The 16,894-nt window shown below is 40.0% G+C and overlaps 2 protein-coding genes across 2 annotated transcripts; one reads left to right on the forward strand and one right to left on the reverse strand.

Moving 5' to 3' along the window:
- tmem101 (transmembrane protein 101) lies at positions 1-3,574 on the forward strand. The gene is made up of 4 exons (XM_010888671.3): positions 1-136; positions 600-780; positions 895-1,041; positions 2,523-3,574. Exons 1-4 carry the CDS (start codon positions 6-8, stop codon positions 2,829-2,831), a joined length of 768 nt encoding a protein of 255 aa, XP_010886973.1. The 5' UTR covers positions 1-5; the 3' UTR covers positions 2,832-3,574.
- A 4,393-nt stretch (positions 3,575-7,967) lies between these two features.
- On the reverse strand, positions 7,968-13,224 carry lsm12b (LSM12 homolog b). Its single transcript, XM_010888675.4, has 5 exons — positions 13,059-13,224; positions 10,160-10,293; positions 9,724-9,833; positions 9,435-9,561; positions 7,968-9,228 (listed from the first exon to the last, which is right to left on the reverse strand). The coding sequence occupies exons 1-5, from the start codon at positions 13,183-13,185 to the stop codon at positions 9,136-9,138; spliced, it is 591 nt and encodes a 196-aa protein (XP_010886977.1). The 5' UTR covers positions 13,186-13,224; the 3' UTR covers positions 7,968-9,135.
- Positions 13,225-16,894: the final 3,670 nt, after the last annotated feature.

Below are 16,894 nucleotides of genomic sequence, written 5' to 3' on the forward strand. Positions count from 1 at the left end.
CAATCATGGCTGCCCCTAGCAGTAGGCAAGTGTTCCGGCTTTTCTGTCAGTTTGGAGCGTTTATTTTAACTAGATTCGGTTTCTGGAACTGTTTCACAATGCTGATGCTGTTTGCCGAGAGAGCAGATGTAAAAAGGTAAGAGCGTAAATATTTAGTTAACGTTAAAACAGCTGAATACTTTTGGAAACGTTAGTCAGACCAACGGTTTTTGGCTAAAGTTAACCAACAGATTAAAATCAAGGGCTGGTTTACTTTATTGACAGATCGACTTAATATTGTACTGTACACCTTTGTGAGCGGGCTCATTCGTTTGTGTAGAGAAACTCTACAAAACACATTTTGAATAGTCTTGAAGTATGGTAATGTTAATTACTTCCTGGGCTGTCAATAAAACATCTGGCCCTGGTTATATTTCGGGGGACCTAATTATATGCGACTATGCCACTCTTTCATTTAGCCTGTAGGAGTCTATTTATCTGTAGGAGTCTCCAGTACTTTGTGGCATAACAAACCATACGGAGTAACCGGTGTTCTTAACTACGTTATCAATGCTTGTAATTCAATGTTATAATGAATGTTCTGTTCTTGTCACAACTAGGAAACCTGACATCCAGATTCCCTACCTGTACTTTGACATGGGCGCATCAGTGCTGTGCGCCAGTTTCATGTCCTTTGGCGTGAAGAGGAGATGGTTTGCTCTGGGGGCTGCCATGCAGTTAGGGATCAGCACTTATGCATCTTATATCGGTGAACAAGTACACTATAGTGACTGGCTAAAGGTGAGTACTGAATGCTGTGTGAAACCAGTAGGTTGCTAATTAAATAAACAGGTAATTTTAGGATTTATTTGCAAATTACTAGCCCAACTGACCATGTCTTGTGTGCCCCTTTAGGTAAGGATGTACTCCAGAGCACTGGCTGTCATCGGAGGTTTCCTGGTGCTAGCCAGCGGTGCAGGGGAGGTGTATAGACAGAAACATCGCACTAAATCGCTACAATCAACTGGACAGGTCTTTATAGGAGTCTACCTCATCTGTATGGTAAGAGAATGTACCTACTTCAGTGATATAGCTAGTGTTGACTTAAGAAGCTCTGCGAAGATAATTCTCTAACCTTGAAATAATGTACTGTAAAACCTAGAAAAACAAGGAAGCCTACATTGTTCCTTAAAGGAAAAATGCACTATTTTTTTTAACCTGGGGCCTATTTACAGATTATCTAGCATCATCCTTGTTCAAATTAATTCAGTTCACTTTTTTTTTTCACTTTTTTTTGTAAACAATGCACTACCTCACAACATCTGTTAACTTCCGCACTGGAGCTAACAGCATGGAGCTGTTTTCAAACAGCTGAACTAAGATGCTAACCTCATTGGAGTTTACTAGCTAGCAACAAGCACAATTTCAAGAATGTGCAGTCCCCTATTATGTTAATAAAAACAAATCTAGCTAATTGTCTAGAAGACAAGTCATCATTCCGGAATGTAATCAGTCAGGGAAAATAACTGACTTGGCCGTTCCCAACAGTATGAAAATCGTGCCAATGCTCCGTAGTAGTAATAATTTCAGTACCTCCCCATACAATTCATGCAGAACGGGACTTAAGTCAGAATTATCCAAATAGCTATTACATGCCTACTTACAGAATTGAGAGTTGTCCGTTTGGTCCCTCCGACCTCTGCCTCCAGTATGTTTGGGGACGTGGAAGGTTGATGTGAGCTTGAAAGTCAATGCCAACTGTTGCACACATGAAACCCGATTCCGCCTCATCCACGGACACATCAAGCAATAAATCCCACTCCTAATGTGAACTACAGTTTTGTAAACAAACCCGGTTGCCAGATAAATCCTCCTTGCAGACAGATTCACGTCGGTTTACTAGCAGCTAATACAACTTGTTGCATTTTTGTTTGAGCTAGTAGTTTATACTAGCTAACGTGAGGAACAGTTCTGTAAACAAAGCCAGTAACGGATACAGCCTCCTCACAGACAGATTCATCCATACAGCAGCTGCTTATACATTTTCCAGAAAGAATAAACAGCGATAACTATTGAAACAATGCTTGTTTTGGCACAGAGAACATAGAGACATATCAATATAGGTTTGGAAAACTGAATATATCATTCTCGAACACTGTATTGGTTGCCCCATTCACTTCCATTGTAGCTTGGAAAGGCTTCTGTAAAAAAAAAAAAAAAAAATACTAAAATGTCTCTACAGTCCAGGATTATGCTATATAATCTGAAAAAAGGCCCCAGGTTCCAAAATAGCAAACCTTTCCTTTTAGAATAGTGTCAGGACATTTATGCTAAACATATTAGTAGTGAGCGAGGGAACTGAAATCCCTGCAGAAGTATAAGCAACCAAATGTCACTGTAAAGCGGATGAATGACAATTGCAAATTACAGTTGGTTCTCAATCGGCTTACATGGGCAAATAAAGGTGTAAAAAGATGGGGTGTTTACATGCAGCCTAAATCGATAAATAACACGCCAATACAATGTTGTGTAACCTCCACCAGGTCTACTCACTCCAGCACAGTAAAGAGGACAGGATGGCTTACCTGAACCACGTCCCTGGTGGGGAGATTACACTAATGCTGATGGGACTCCTGTTTGGGACTCTGGCACTGTCCTTCCTCTCTGGCTGTTACGTCCGCTTGGCCTCTCAGGTCCTGGCTGTCGTTCTCCCCCTCGTTCTGCTCTTTATCGACGGTAACCTGGGCTATTGGCATAAGACGTGCCATGTAGAGTTCTGGAACCAGTTGAAGCTGATGGGGCATAATGTGGGTATATTCGGGGCTGTGCTGATTCTGGCTACTGATGCCTGAGTGGAAAGGAACATTCAGTCTTTCATGCAGTGGATGCCGTGGCTGTTCAAGGGATTTCACAACAGGCCATTACCTCAACTTTGGACTAATGTATCTGCATCCATTCCAAATTGCATCCTATACCTTACTTAGTGCACTACAAGGTTACGATGGGAGACTCATCCACAGTCTCTTCGGACCCTTAGATGAGCCGGTTCCCACATCCAGCAGGATATTGTTGTGACTCGATGCTCATCCTTTTCTGAAAGCTATGTGTGTGCTTTTATTGAATCCCAAATATCCCTTCCCCCCTCCCTTTGTCCATGCATGCCCCTACCATATTCCCAAGTGTTCCAAAGCTGAGGGAGCAGAAATAATTAAGGGTGTGGGGCTAATAGATAAATGCTTCGCTCCACAAAGTGCTATCCCAACATGCAACAAAATATTTTGAGTTTCAGCAATCTCTTTTTTTATATACATTACAGTACTGTGCAAAAGTAATAGGCACCTGAAAGTTGAACTGAAGTAATTTATTTGGATAGTAATGGTTTATTTGGGGGCAAAAAAATATTTTCATGTGTATATTTGTGTGTGTATGTATCTTTTTTATTTTTTATTAAAACATTACCCAAATAAATGGCCTTAATTTCACTTTAAGGTGCCTAAGACGTGCAAAATTAGGCTATACACATTTGATATTTTTTACGTTAAATACCAAATAAAATGTTGAACACTTACCAAGGATGTCTTGGAAAATGACTGTGGGAACTTGTTAGTTTTATTACTTGAATTTGAAACATGTATCACTGAGTGCCCCTCAAGTTGATGGGTTCATTGGATCCCCTTGTGACTGGAAGGGAAGGTGATGGATGGGCTGATTTTTGTATATCAGTGCAGTTCTTTATTCTCCAGTACAACTTTGCTTCTGCAAAAAATACATGGGCCTCCATTGGTTAAACTGATGTGACAGGCATTGAATGTCATTCAGGTGTAAATCTTGTTGTTTATGGGTAATTTCAGCTCTAAACTGCAGCAGAGTAAAACCCAGGTTGGCATGCATAACAGCACACTCAGTATTGACGAGAATCGGAATACACTTCAATCCAATACAGTCCAAGAGAAGGGTGGATGATCCGAATGTAGCCATTAGATAATGTTAGCAGTTTTTTTGTCCTTACTCTGTTCCTGGGTAGGTGGTTTTTTTTTGTTTTGTTTTTTAATCCGTCAATTCAGGAAATAAACTGACATTTCATTAACACTGAAAAAGTGGCATTAATCTTCAATGATTTGTCAATAAGAAAACCTAGGCATTTCAAAAACTTTTTAAATTAAAATCTCTTCCTGAATTGAATGATTTCAAATCAACTTTGCTCTGTTTGTTTTGCTGGCATTTTATGTACTGTATATGGATTTAATTAAAATGGATTTAATTAGAAGTTTTGTGTTTCAAACTAGCTACAGAGCTTTTAGAAAGCCTCAGAAAGTGCAGTTTGTAGTAGAATTCAGAGAATTTCTGACACATCATAATAAAAATAAATGCTAACTGAGCTGACATCAGTCAGCCACGCCAGTATACCCTCACAAAGTAGGCTGTGAGTCTACATAAAAATGTCCTCATAGCTATTAGCTTCCTTCAATACAATCTTCCCTATAAAGACAAGTTGTAGGTCGGTCATGTATTTGGCATCCAATTCACTATCTACAGGTCTACTGGACCTGGTCACTAGAACTGCACCCTATAGGAATAGTATTCTGTCAAATGACTTAAGTGGAAACTCATAGCATGGTCTCTCACATTGGCCATACCAGAGACAGCAGCCTGGTAGACGCCCCTTCTGTTAAATCACATTGTACCCATGCATTGGTGTTGGACCAGGGGGAGAAGGGGTACTAATTGTATATAGGGCCCTAACATGTAGAGGAGCCCATGAACATTTTTGAATCTTGAATAAAGAGGGGAGGGGCCCTCAGAGACCACCTATGTACAGGGCCCAGAATGTTGTGCTACACCCCTGCACAGCTACAATAGTTGCTGACAAACGGAAGACAATATTGAAACATCCACCTGGTGTTTGAGGTGGGACAACAGCTCCAACATCCAGAGGTGGTAGTGGTTGAGGTCCAGCTTCCAAAGATTAACAGTCTGCTCCAGGCCCATGATGTCCAACATTTCCAGGAGGTTCTTGTCCAGATGAAGCTCCAGCAGGAGACAGGCTGCAGCCGGTTGTACCTCAAGTGTAATCTCCAGGAAGGAGCGATTATAGGACTTGAAATCTAAATAAAATGCAGTTTGAGAAATTACCTCATTAATGAACAATGTGACAAAGTGTAAATAAATCCCAGACACAATGTTATAAAATGGTAACAAATGAACTGTTTAAAGACTGCCTGATAAACAGCCTTTAGAAATACACTGCTCAAAAACACTTAAATCACACATTGGATGAACGAAATATATTAAAGATCAAAATCTTGATGTTACAAAAAAACATGTTACAACGGTCAGTGGAAACAAAAATCATCAACCAATTTATTATTATTATCTTTTTTCCAAACTCACACCGAAGATCAAAGTAAACAATTGAAATCACAGGCTATTCCAAATTGCATGAATTTTATCACAGCAACTCATAATGTGACTCAGTAGTGTGTATGGCCCCCACGTGCCTGTATGTACTCCCGACAACATCTGATCATGCTCCTGATGAGACGGAGGACGGTGTCCTGGGGGATCTCCTCCCAAACCTGGATCAGTGCATCAGTGAGCTCCTGGGAAGTCTGTGCAGTTACTTGGCGGCATCGGATGCACCGATACACAACGTCCAAGAGGTTCTCAATTCAATTCAGGTCTGGGGAATGTGAGGACCAGTCAATGGCATCAATGCCTTCGTCATCCAGGAACTGCCTACACACTCTGGCCAGGCATTGTCCTGCATCAGGAGGAACCCAGGGCCCACTGCACCAGCATAAGGTCTGAGGATTTCATCCTGGTACTTAACAGCAGTCAGGGTACCGTTGGCTAGCACGAGGTCTGTGCGACCCTCCAAGGATATGCCTCCCTAGACCATCACTGACCCACCGCCAAGCTGGTCATGCTGGATGACGTTGCAGGCAGCATAACATCCACCATGCTGTCTCCAGACTCTTTCACAAGTGCTCAGTGTGATCCTGCTCTCACCTGGGTAGAGAACGGGGCACCAATGGCAAGCCTGCCAATTCTGGTGTTCTCTTTCGAATGCTAATCGAGCTGCACGGTGCTGGGCTGTGAGCACTGGTCCCACTAGAGGACGCCGGGCCCTCATGGAGTCTGTTTCTGACAGTTTGGCCAGAAACATGCACACCAGTAACCTGCTGGTGGTCGATTTGTAGGGCTCTGGCAGGGATCTTCCTGCTCCTCCTTGCACAAAGAAGCAGATACTGGTCCTGCTGCTGGGTTGATTGCCCTTCTAAGACCCTGTCCATCTCTCCTCGTGTAATGGCCAGTCTCCTGGTATCTTCTCAATGCTCTTGAGACAATTGGGAGACACAGCAAACCTTGCGACGGCATAGAAGGATGTGCCACCCTGGAGGAGTTGGGACTACCTGGGCAAACTGAATGGGCTGCAGGTCCCACCTCATGCTACCAGTAGTGACAAGGACACTAGCATAACTATAGAAGAGTCAGTCAGGAAAGATAAGGAGCGCAATCGTCTTTGGCCACAACTTGCAAAACCATTCCCTTTTTTGGGGTTGTCTCTGTTGCCTCTCCATTGCACCTGTTGTCACTTTCATTAGCACCGAAACAGGTGACACCGATTCACAATCGCTTATGCTTCTACCTATCCTTGAAGTTTCATTGGTGTAAATTGGACTTGGCGTTTTACTGTGATGATTGTGTTCCCTTAAATTTTTGTTGAGCAGTGTATGTACAAACTGTATAATCAAGTATTTAGCATTTACCTTTGGCTGCAGATGATTTCGTAAAATCACAAGGATATATGGCGTTCTGAGCACAGTGATGGAGTCACCCTGAAACTCATAGAGCCTGTTATCACTATGCTCCAGGAGGTATGAGGGACGAGGGAAAGGGCACAAAACTTACTGTCCGCCAGGTCTGAGGCTTGATGCAAGCAGCGATCGGGATACATCTTGAAAGGTCCTGCACTGGAAATAGGGATGACAACAGGCAAAAGAGCATGTACCTCCCACCATAACGAAACTCTCCTAATACTCTCATTTGTCAATCTGAGTCAGATGTATCAAGTCACTGGGTGCTTTATTTTCACACTAATCCCAAACTGGATCCCCAGAATGTCAGTGAAAGATGTTGTTGGTTTCGTTTTATAAACTGAGAAATTCAGTACCAAATATGGTAAAAATTGTAATGTGTACAGTTCACATTTGATGCTGTTGCTGAACACAAATACAAGTAAAACAGATAAAGCTTCAGCTAATGTCAGATGTAGCCATTTTTGTATGAGCACCCAAAGTAGGGATTTGTATTTGCCCCAATATAAATCCAAGAACATTATTTAAATGTAAGGTAATTTACCATCAAAAAAGGCATACATTGATTTTCAAGTACTCAGTCTTGTAAATTAATGGAACATTAAAAACATCTCAAGAGTCCATGACTTCCTGGAAGTTGTTTTCCTTTTTTCCAGGAGACATTTTGTGAAATTGTATTAATTGAAAGTGGAAAACACAGTGCACCTAAATAGCAATGGGCTGGAATCAAACCCAGGATGCAGTGGTGTACATGTTCTGCAGGTAGCGGCCTAGAGACTACATCAACATAAGCCACTTCCTGGATGAAGGTTAAAAAAATAAAGCCCATGCAGTCTAGTTCAATCGGGTGTCTAGTTAGTGACTAAGTCCTTTACACTATCAATCGTCCCATTATACCAGCAGGTACCCGTGGAAATGACTTCACATTACCTTGAGTTTGTCATATTGACAGACATCTGTTTAAAACGTACACAGCTCCATTACATTAATAATTTAGACTGAACCCATGAAATGCATGTCACTCAATAATCCTTTAGAGCAGCAAACACAGCAGGGTGACAGGAACAACCCTAAATAAAAATAATTACCTGAATGTCCAGGGATTCCAGGAGAGCAGAACTCTGGAATAAAATTGATTACTAGACAAAGGAAAATCAACAAGGAGCAAAATGTAGTATAGAAATACAATTACACATGGACAGGACCACCCTTGAAAAACAAGTATTCAATAACACTACAGTACACCGAAGACCACCAGATATTCGAATTGTGTTTTAGGCAAATTATGGGATTGGCCACTTGAACATAGCTCATATGTGATAGGCCGTTTATCCTAATATGGCACAAATACCACTAACGAATTAGTTAACTGGATAGCAGGAAAGTGGTTAAGTGTCCCACTGGGATGCCAGGTATGACCATGAGCATGGAGAAAAGTCAAGATTAAACATTAGCCTACTGCAACTTGTGGAAAAAAAATCTTGTGATTGTACACATTATTTCCCTTCATGTTAAAGCAAATGTGAGTCAAACAGGTTCCAGTGGTTGATCAGGTTTCACAAGTCTAGGCCTACTGTGACCTGTCTTATACCAAGAATGTGACATTCTACAATCTTCCATAACCCACAGGTTTGTAAAAACAAAATCCCTACCAACAAGAAATCTATTATTTGCCTTTTGGATATTTCAAAATGTAGATATTTTCCTTGTTCTGAAAAAGCTATCAAAATTACAGTATTACAGTCAGAATTTTTACTACTTTTATTTTAGAAAATGTCTTTAAAGTGTGGCATTTCAAGTCACATTTTGTTTAAAATACAGAAAAACAGACACTTGTAGAACATGGATACAGCAAAAAAAGAAAACAATGACAGAAAATAAAGCTTATAAGCTTTTCTGACTGCTCTATTTTTCTCTTTTTGAAATGAAATTGAAGGCAAAGGAAGGGAAGTAGAGAAGAAAAGCCACTGGGAAGAAAGGAAGGAGGGATGATGAATGAAAGGATGAATAGGTGAAGGGGAGGGAAGAATGAATGAGACAATGAAGTTAGTTTAGGAAAACTATGGTTGCTTTATGGTTCATGTTTTAAATTATTTTTATAAAGTCTAATTTAAGATTAACTCTTTTCCTCTCTTTTTTTGTCATCATTTTCATAAATGGTTTTTTGATCTTCTGGACCCAGGGCTCCTCAGCGCCAGTTCTTCCTGGTCTCTGACACCATGGGCTAGGAATGGCAACCTCGTCCGGCAGTGAGGATAAACTGCCCACTGGGCCGCCCGCCTGGCCGCTGCAGTGCTGCCTTTCCTGGCTGGCCCGACCCATACTCCCCTGCGCCGACTCAAGAAGATAAAGTGGAGTCCTTCTGTGTTTGCTGTGCTTGTGAACGTGGCATGGACTTCTGACTTTCCACATCTCTAAAATGTTTCTCAACCTATAAGGAAATGGCAGTGGAAAACAATTTGAGATGTATGAACTTCCAGGTAGAATTGTCATTATACCAATGTGAATCAGGCAATTCTTTTACATTCCCTTAAACTTTGTGATATTTTTTTCAGAATAAAAAGGTATCACAATTACAGATCTAAAACAAATAAAAATAAATAATTTTTATTAGTAATGGGTAAGTAATATACTCACTATTTTGCGTACATGACTTAAAGCGCTTCCTTCTTTGCCTTTGCAGTTATCAGCCTGGTAAGGCGGTGTGATTACGACATCGTCCATCACAATTATATTCTTCTCCTGCCATTTACAGTCTTTGATACTACAGAACACAGCAGACATTAGATCAACATCTGGAAATATTACAGTGTTTAAAGTCATTGAACTGGTGCCGACAAGTCTACATAAACTGCTTCACAACGTTTTCCAGTAATATTCTAAATGAAACATTAACATTATTGAATAGAAATTGATAAGATTTTACGTTTTGTGAATAGTCTGGAATAGCTGCTGGCCCTCCAAAGAAACCCCAGCACTGATTGCATAAGCTTGGGACAACTTGTCCTCCTTCTCTGACCGTGCTCGATTGGCAAGCTGGGAGAAAAATTACAAGAAGCAAAAGAATAGGATTGGAGAAGGCAGCACTCAACCAACTGGTGACAAAATTAAAACAAGAATTGAGAGCATTTTAAGTCAACCGACATCCATCTTGAAGGGCTATATAAATAGTTTCAAATGAAGTCTGGACAAGTGCTAGTGTGCTGTTCAACACAATAACAATACAGCCATCCAGAATCGTTAGGCTAAATTAGTCCCTAATTTAAGTAGAGAAATTAAGAGCGTAAAATACTAGAAAAGCAGTGGAACGGTCTACCAGTTCCAGATTTAAAAGATGCATCGTTTGTCAGACAAGTGCTTACCTTGCTAACATTCAGTGATGCTAGAGGAGGAGGAGTTTCAGTGCGGTCACGTATTATGTCCACTTCAGAAACATAGGCTAAATTGATCAGGATGACGTCGTTGAGGTTAGGCTTTCCACTGGAGGGAGCACATTCTAGGAGGAACTCAGGTCAAGGTATAAAAACAAAACTATAGTGGTAATCAATGCATAGTGGTAGCATTCTCACAAACAGTTGTAGTCCTAGTAACCGAGGCAGTTCATGTTTTATTTACAATGTAGACTAGAAGTATCCAAAAATGTGGCTACTAAACAGTGATGTTCAAATAATCACAGATTGACAAACATGGAGGATTCACTTAGTAAGTATATAGTAGAACAGTTAAAACATACCATTGGTCAGTCAACAAGAAAATTCACTGCAATGAAATTACCTTAGCTAAAAGGACATGTATATATTGAAGTCATTCATCTTCTTTGGGCAAAGTAGGTGTGCAGTTTCAGTTTTTGTGACAATTTAGATGGAATGGTCCTTCAAAGGCAAATTTTTGGGGGGGGTTGCTTGACCAACAGTGCCTAATTCTCTTCTCCATGTTACTGACAGCGGAAACATTTGTTTCCATTATCAGGAGGATTAGAATGTGTTTGTCACCATTAAAACAGGACTTGAATCAAAAGGTAAAATGCACAATATCAGTAGTCTGAGGAGTTGTTACTTTCCAAGAGCAAGACACTTCAGCTGTTGTAAAACAAAAGCAATGCTGGGGCTGGCTTACCTAAACAGACCATGGAAAATCAGTCTGAAACATGCTGCCTGAGGAAATTCGCTTTACAAGCCAGAACGCTGAATAAAAGTACATTTTAATGCCTTTGGACTGTTGTTTGACTTTTGGCAATTACCTATATAAAATGCCCAAAGCAAGCAGTAGTGACCCAACCATTTGGCTTGCTGGCCTGTATATCGGGCCCTCGGCTTGTATTTCTATTTAGCAGTTTCAAACACGGGAGATAAGAGACAAAAAGTTAATCAGTCAAACAAGTACATTCCTCCCAAACAGAAGGAAGCATAAGTTCATTCCCTCTGCTGTTTGAAAAACCAAACCAGACATACAAGCAGAACCATACAGACCAGAATTGTTGAAAGTTGGGATAACAATCTAAAGCACCCATTTTATGATTTTGTCTCTGAAAATGTGTCTTGGATTAAGTTGACAAATCAGTGGACAACAAGTAAGGCATATTTAAATAAAGTTCATTCAAAATTCCAACTTGTGTTGGTAGTTTTCATAAAATGTGACAAGACAGCTCTTACACTGGAAGTGCCTAGACAGGGTTGTGCTGTTATTCAGTGGCAGGAGTCTATCAGCTGGAATGACAACGGGTAATGCTGCCACCTACTGTAGCCACACGTAAACATGTCCTAGGTTGTAGCATGACAATGAATGAAAACACACATCTAAAGGTTAACAGGTATGACTCAGAGTAACGAACAGCATAAATGAATGAATGAATGAACAGCATAAGAAACTGAAAGTAGAGATGGTTTGTCCATTACAATACAGTAGGCCCTAGCCTGGTCAATGCACAAATGCTGAAAATACACTACGCACATTTTCCTGAAGGTACATCTTTGAAAGGTCGTCAAACAATTGGATACTAATTCAGTCATTTATCGACAAAAACCAACAATCACATGATACAGCAATGTGGATAAAACTGTTTTACTTGCTTTGTTACTAACCACTTGCCTAGTTCTTTACAGTATGTCACATGTTTTTTCATAACCAGTCTGGGTCCTATTCAACCCAGAAGCTGTGTGCCAAATTACTGCTCCAATCTAGCTAAATCAACTGGTACAACTACAAGAAACAAAAAAAACAATGAATAGTGAATTAAAAAGTAGTTTGTGTGGTCCCACGCCAACCCACAGAAAAAGTTGGCATTGACTTCAGAAACAGCATATTTTTACAGATTTCTTTAGCCAGCTAGGAGCGACTTGGACCAAGGCAATGGTGTTCTGGAGCTATATACACGTAGTTGGCCATTTGGATTAGCTTATAGCTAACTTGTTGCTAAGTGGCAGGAACGGCATGTTTCATCAATATACAAGACACACATACCTAAATGAACTACACAGTAGCTAGCTTAGCTACCTAACATGCCTAGTTATCCATGTGACAGCTTCTGACTTTCTAAAAGCAAGTTCACGTCATTAGCGTTAGTTAGTTCTTTAAAAAAAATTAGCATGCTAACTTAACTGTAGTTCACATTATCACAGAGGGCAAACAAATGTGTTGTCATTACAATACCATCGAAATGTACGTAAAAGTTGTGCAATCAACCGGGGGGCTACTTTAGTGGGGACAATACATACGGATCAGTGTTACCTGTTCATGTCAAAAAACATATACACTGGTCAGCAAGCCATTAAGACAGACATATACTTAACCAATGATATGTAATATATATAGATAGAAATATTATAGGCAGTGAATCTGCCAACCATGATGGCACACTAGGATCTGCCAAAGAGTGACCATGTACATACATAGAAAGACAAGGACTAGCAATTCGATATAGCTAGAAATATTGTATGTGATTCTACGTTGTCACTGTACAACCAGAACACGTAAAATAACTTAGCGCTCTGAGCAAAACTCCAGCAACATTATCCAAATGTAGAGATCCAGGAGCTTTAGACAGTCATATAGAATCCTAATGAATAGTATCTTCAAAAAAACATTTCACGGGGGACAAAGCTAGCTAAGCAATTTGGCTCTTAACGTACAGTACTAGCTAGCTAGCTAATTACGCCTGCGCGGATCACTATTTGACATATGTCCGTTACCCTACACAGGCCCTTGCAGGCAAAGAGAGGCCAATGATTAAATCAATGGTTTCCTAAAATAAAGAAAGGATACTCAGAGTCAACATCTTGGACTGATAATCGAAAGCCACCACCTCTCCTTGCAGACGCTGGCCCAAGCAGGTGAGACAAGAGACATGGCTCCCGACGCTAAAATACTCCCCTGGTCCAGGAGCCGCCATCTTCTCCGCCAGGAAACCGGAGCGGCAGCCTAACGTAAAATTACGTGACATCGTCACTTGGACGACTTTAGGGCGTGTCAAATCACGTACGTTCCATGCGTTGTAGTGTTTCAGTGACATGCAAATCATTATAATTTTATTCCTTAAAAATCAAAGGGGAACCTTTGGATATGAGAACCTGAATTTGTTCTCAGTAGCGTATTATGTTGTACTGTAAACATTGTGAAGTGAAATTAAATGTATTCTGTAGATCTACTCTGCAGAAATAAAGACATTATGAAGTGAAATTAAATGTATTGTGTAGATCTACTCTGCAGAAATAAAGACATTATGTCACTAGTACTTGACTGTCTTTTTCCCTCATCTAATTATTTTTTAGATTTGGAAAGGATATACCGGTGACAGAATTATACATTACGTTCATATTGCGAAACCCATGGTGGTTCTTTCCAGTGGTGTTTATCTTTCAACGGTGTAAATATGTAAAAGCTTATAACATTATAACATTTCCTAAGCTGCATACTCTTTATGTGCCTGCTTGAGTTATTGGGGTATTGTCAGTATCTTGTAAAAGTGAAGTCCCTACATTGTTATGGGTTGTTACCCCCTCCAGTCACTATTCTACATGATAGAAATATTCATTTGGTGATTTTGTCCCATGATTGTTCAAGAAATGACCTTGATATGGATCCACGATAAACAGAATACTGATGCTGTTAGACAGTGGCAGCTTTTGTCAGCATTTTTTAAACATTCCTGTTTCAAGGCAATTGTTAATTTGTATGGGTCAATGAGAATAATAGAATTTAGGAACAAATACAATAAACTATGTATGGATTGTAATGTGTAACTACAATAATGAAAAGAGAAATTCAATCTCCATTTTAGATTGGGACACATCACCTTGTGCATCACAGCAAAATTGTCCTTAGGGATAGGCAAAATGAAAGAGCGTATTTTGCAGACCGCAAGTCAGGGGCATTACTTAATATGGCGGTGTTCTGAATAAAGTTACGCCCGTTGACGTTAGCCTTTGGTCTGTTGTTTTTTAGTAAGTGCCTGCGTTTATGAAGGAAGAACTACATGGTCAATGACGAAGATTTCGGTAAGTGCTTCCATATGACATCTAGCTGTATACAGGTGCTGGTCATAAAATTAGAATATCATCAAAAAGTTGATTTATTTCAGTATTTCCATTCAAAGAGTGAAACTTGTATAATGTATACATTCATTCCACACAGAGTGATATATTTCAAGTGTTTATTTCTTTTAATTTTGATGATTATAACTGACAACTAATGAAAACCTCAAATTCAGTATCTCAGAAAACTTGAATATTGTGAAAAGGTTAAATATTGAAGACACCTGGTGCCACACCCTAATTAGCTAATTAACTCAAAACACATGCAAAGGCCTTTAAATTGTCTCCCAGTCTAGTTATGTAGGCTACACAATCATGGGGGAGACTGCTGACTTGACAGCTGTCCAAAAGACGACCATTGACACCTTGCACAAGGAGGGCAAGACACAAAAGGTCATAGCTAAAGAGGCTGGCTGTTCACAGAGCTCTGTGTCCAAGCACATTAATAGAGAGGCGAAGGGAAGGAAAAGATGTGGTAGAAAAAAGTGTACAAGCAATAGGGATAACCGCACCCTGGAGAGGATTGTGAAACAAAACCCATTCAAAAATGTGGGGGAGATTCACAAAAAGTGGACTGTAGCTGGAGTCAGTGCTTCAAGAACCACCACGCACAGACGTATACAAGACATGGGTTTCAGCTGTCGCATTCCTTGTGTCAAGCCACTCTTGAACAAGACACAGCGTCTTGCCTGGGCTAAAGGACTGCTGCTGATTGGTCCAAAGTTATGTTCTCTGATTAAAGTACATTTTGCATTTGCTTTGGAAATCAAGGTCCCAGAGTCTGGAGGAAGAGAGGAGAGGCACATAATCCACGTTGCTTGAAGTCAAGTGGAAAGTTTCCAAAGTCAGAGATGGTTCGGGGTGCCATGTCTTCTGCTGGTGTTGGTCCGCTGTGTTTTCTGAGGTCCAAGGTCAACACAGCCGTCTACCAGGAAGTTTTAGAGCACTTCATGCTTCTTGCTGCTGACCAACTTTATGGAGATGCAGATTTCATTTTCCAACAGGACTTGGCACCTGCACACAATGCCAAAGCTACCAGTACCTGGTTTAAGGACCATGGTATCCCTGTTCTTAATTGGCCAGCAAACTCGCCTGACCTTAACCCTATAGAAAATCTATGGGGTATTGTGAAGAGGAAGATGCGATATGCCAGACCCAACAAGGCAGAAGAGCTGAAGGCCACTATCAGAGCAATCTAGGCTCTCATAACATCTGAGCAGTGCCACAGACTGATCAACTCCATGCCACGCCGCATTGCTGCAGTAATTCAGGCAAAAGGAGCCCCAACTAGTATTGAGTGCTGTACATGCTCATACTTTTCATGTTCATACTTTTCAGTTGGCCAACATTTCTAAAAATAATTTTTTTGTATTGGTCTTAAGCAATATTCAAATTTTCGGAGATACTGAATTTGGGATTTTCATTAGTTGTCAGTTATAATCATCACAATTAAAATAAATACAAATTTGAAATATATCAGTCTGTGTGTAATGAATGAATATAATATACAAGTTTCACTTTTTGAATGAAATTACTGAAATAAATAAACTTTTTGATGATATTCAAATTTCATGACCAGCACCTGTATAGCTCTGGAAAAAATAAAGAGACCACTGCACCTTTTACTTTCCTTTCCAAAAAGTTGTAAAGGAAAGTAAAGATAGCTTTCCTTTCGCTAGCTACGCCCCGAGGTAGGCTTGTTAGCCAGCTCTAGTCTCCAGCTCTAGCTACGTTAACTAGCTCAAGTTTCATGATGACACTGATCCACCTGTCAATATGTGCAAGCAGGCAAATCCATTTACTTTGTTGCTTCATGTTGTCATTATTTAGAGATTTAAAATGAATAATAATTTTGTCATGGCCATCTTCTATGTGATTGTTGTGATCTTTCATTTCAATTGCCAAGATGCGTTGTTGACCTGGGGGATGCTGTTGCATGTGTAAATAACAACATAGGCCTCTTCTGGGACCGAGTACAAATCCTCACCTCTGAATGATGAGGAATTAAAGGGTGCTGTGCAGATGCACAAAGAGGCCTAAACTCTAGAGGAAGAACAAGAAGCTCTCTCCCCATTCATGTCTTTGTTTAATGATTTTGAAGACACGGAAACATTCACAGACAAATTGGAAAAAAGAGGACTTAGTGTTAATTTTGAGATCTCTGTTAATTATTTTTGTTGATGAGGATACCTATTAGCTGTCTTTAAACCATCAGCTAATGCTGGTTTCCACACAACAAAAATGACAAGATCCAGAAAACACAATATGGTTTGATGATACAAAGTGACAAGGAATCAAGAGTAAACCGGAAAGTGATTTGGACGTGTTCACCCACATGATCGGATTAGACCAAAGTCTACAGAAGCTAAGCAAAGTGAATATACAATACATAAAGAAACAATTACATTTTATCAGTGTTGAAATTTAATGTTTTGAATATTTGATGGAGTGATTAAATGTTTAATTGTCTAACTGGCAAATCATTTAACTGTGTATTTCTTTTAGGTTATGCCATTAACTATAAGCTTTTGGACTACATTTATTTACTTTCAGTAATGTCTGTTGTGG

The sequence above is a fragment of the Esox lucius genome, chromosome 5 (assembly GCF_011004845.1).
Source record: "Esox lucius isolate fEsoLuc1 chromosome 5, fEsoLuc1.pri, whole genome shotgun sequence".
Lineage (NCBI taxonomy): Eukaryota > Metazoa > Chordata > Actinopteri > Esociformes > Esocidae > Esox > Esox lucius.

Bases quoted from the DNA above. Each gene is read 5' to 3' on its own strand.
- tmem101 (XM_010888671.3), top strand. From the start codon at position 6: ATGGCTGCCCCTAGCAGTAGGCAAGTGTTCCGGCTTTTCTGTCAGTTT. The intron at 781-894 runs GTGAGTACTGAA...GTGCCCCTTTAG, and splicing joins ACTATAGTGACTGGCTAAAG to GTAAGGATGTACTCCAGAGC. The intron at 1,042-2,522 runs GTAAGAGAATGT...AACCTCCACCAG, and splicing joins GAGTCTACCTCATCTGTATG to GTCTACTCACTCCAGCACAG.
- lsm12b (XM_010888675.4), bottom strand. From the start codon at position 13,185: ATGGCGGCTCCTGGACCAGGGGAGTATTTTAGCGTCGGGAGCCATGTC. The intron at 9,562-9,723 runs GTAAAATCTTAT...TGTGTTCTGTAG, and splicing joins TTCCAGACTATTCACAAAAC to TATCAAAGACTGTAAATGGC. The intron at 9,229-9,434 runs GTGAGTATATTA...ATTTCCTTATAG, and splicing joins TAAGTCATGTACGCAAAATA to GTTGAGAAACATTTTAGAGA.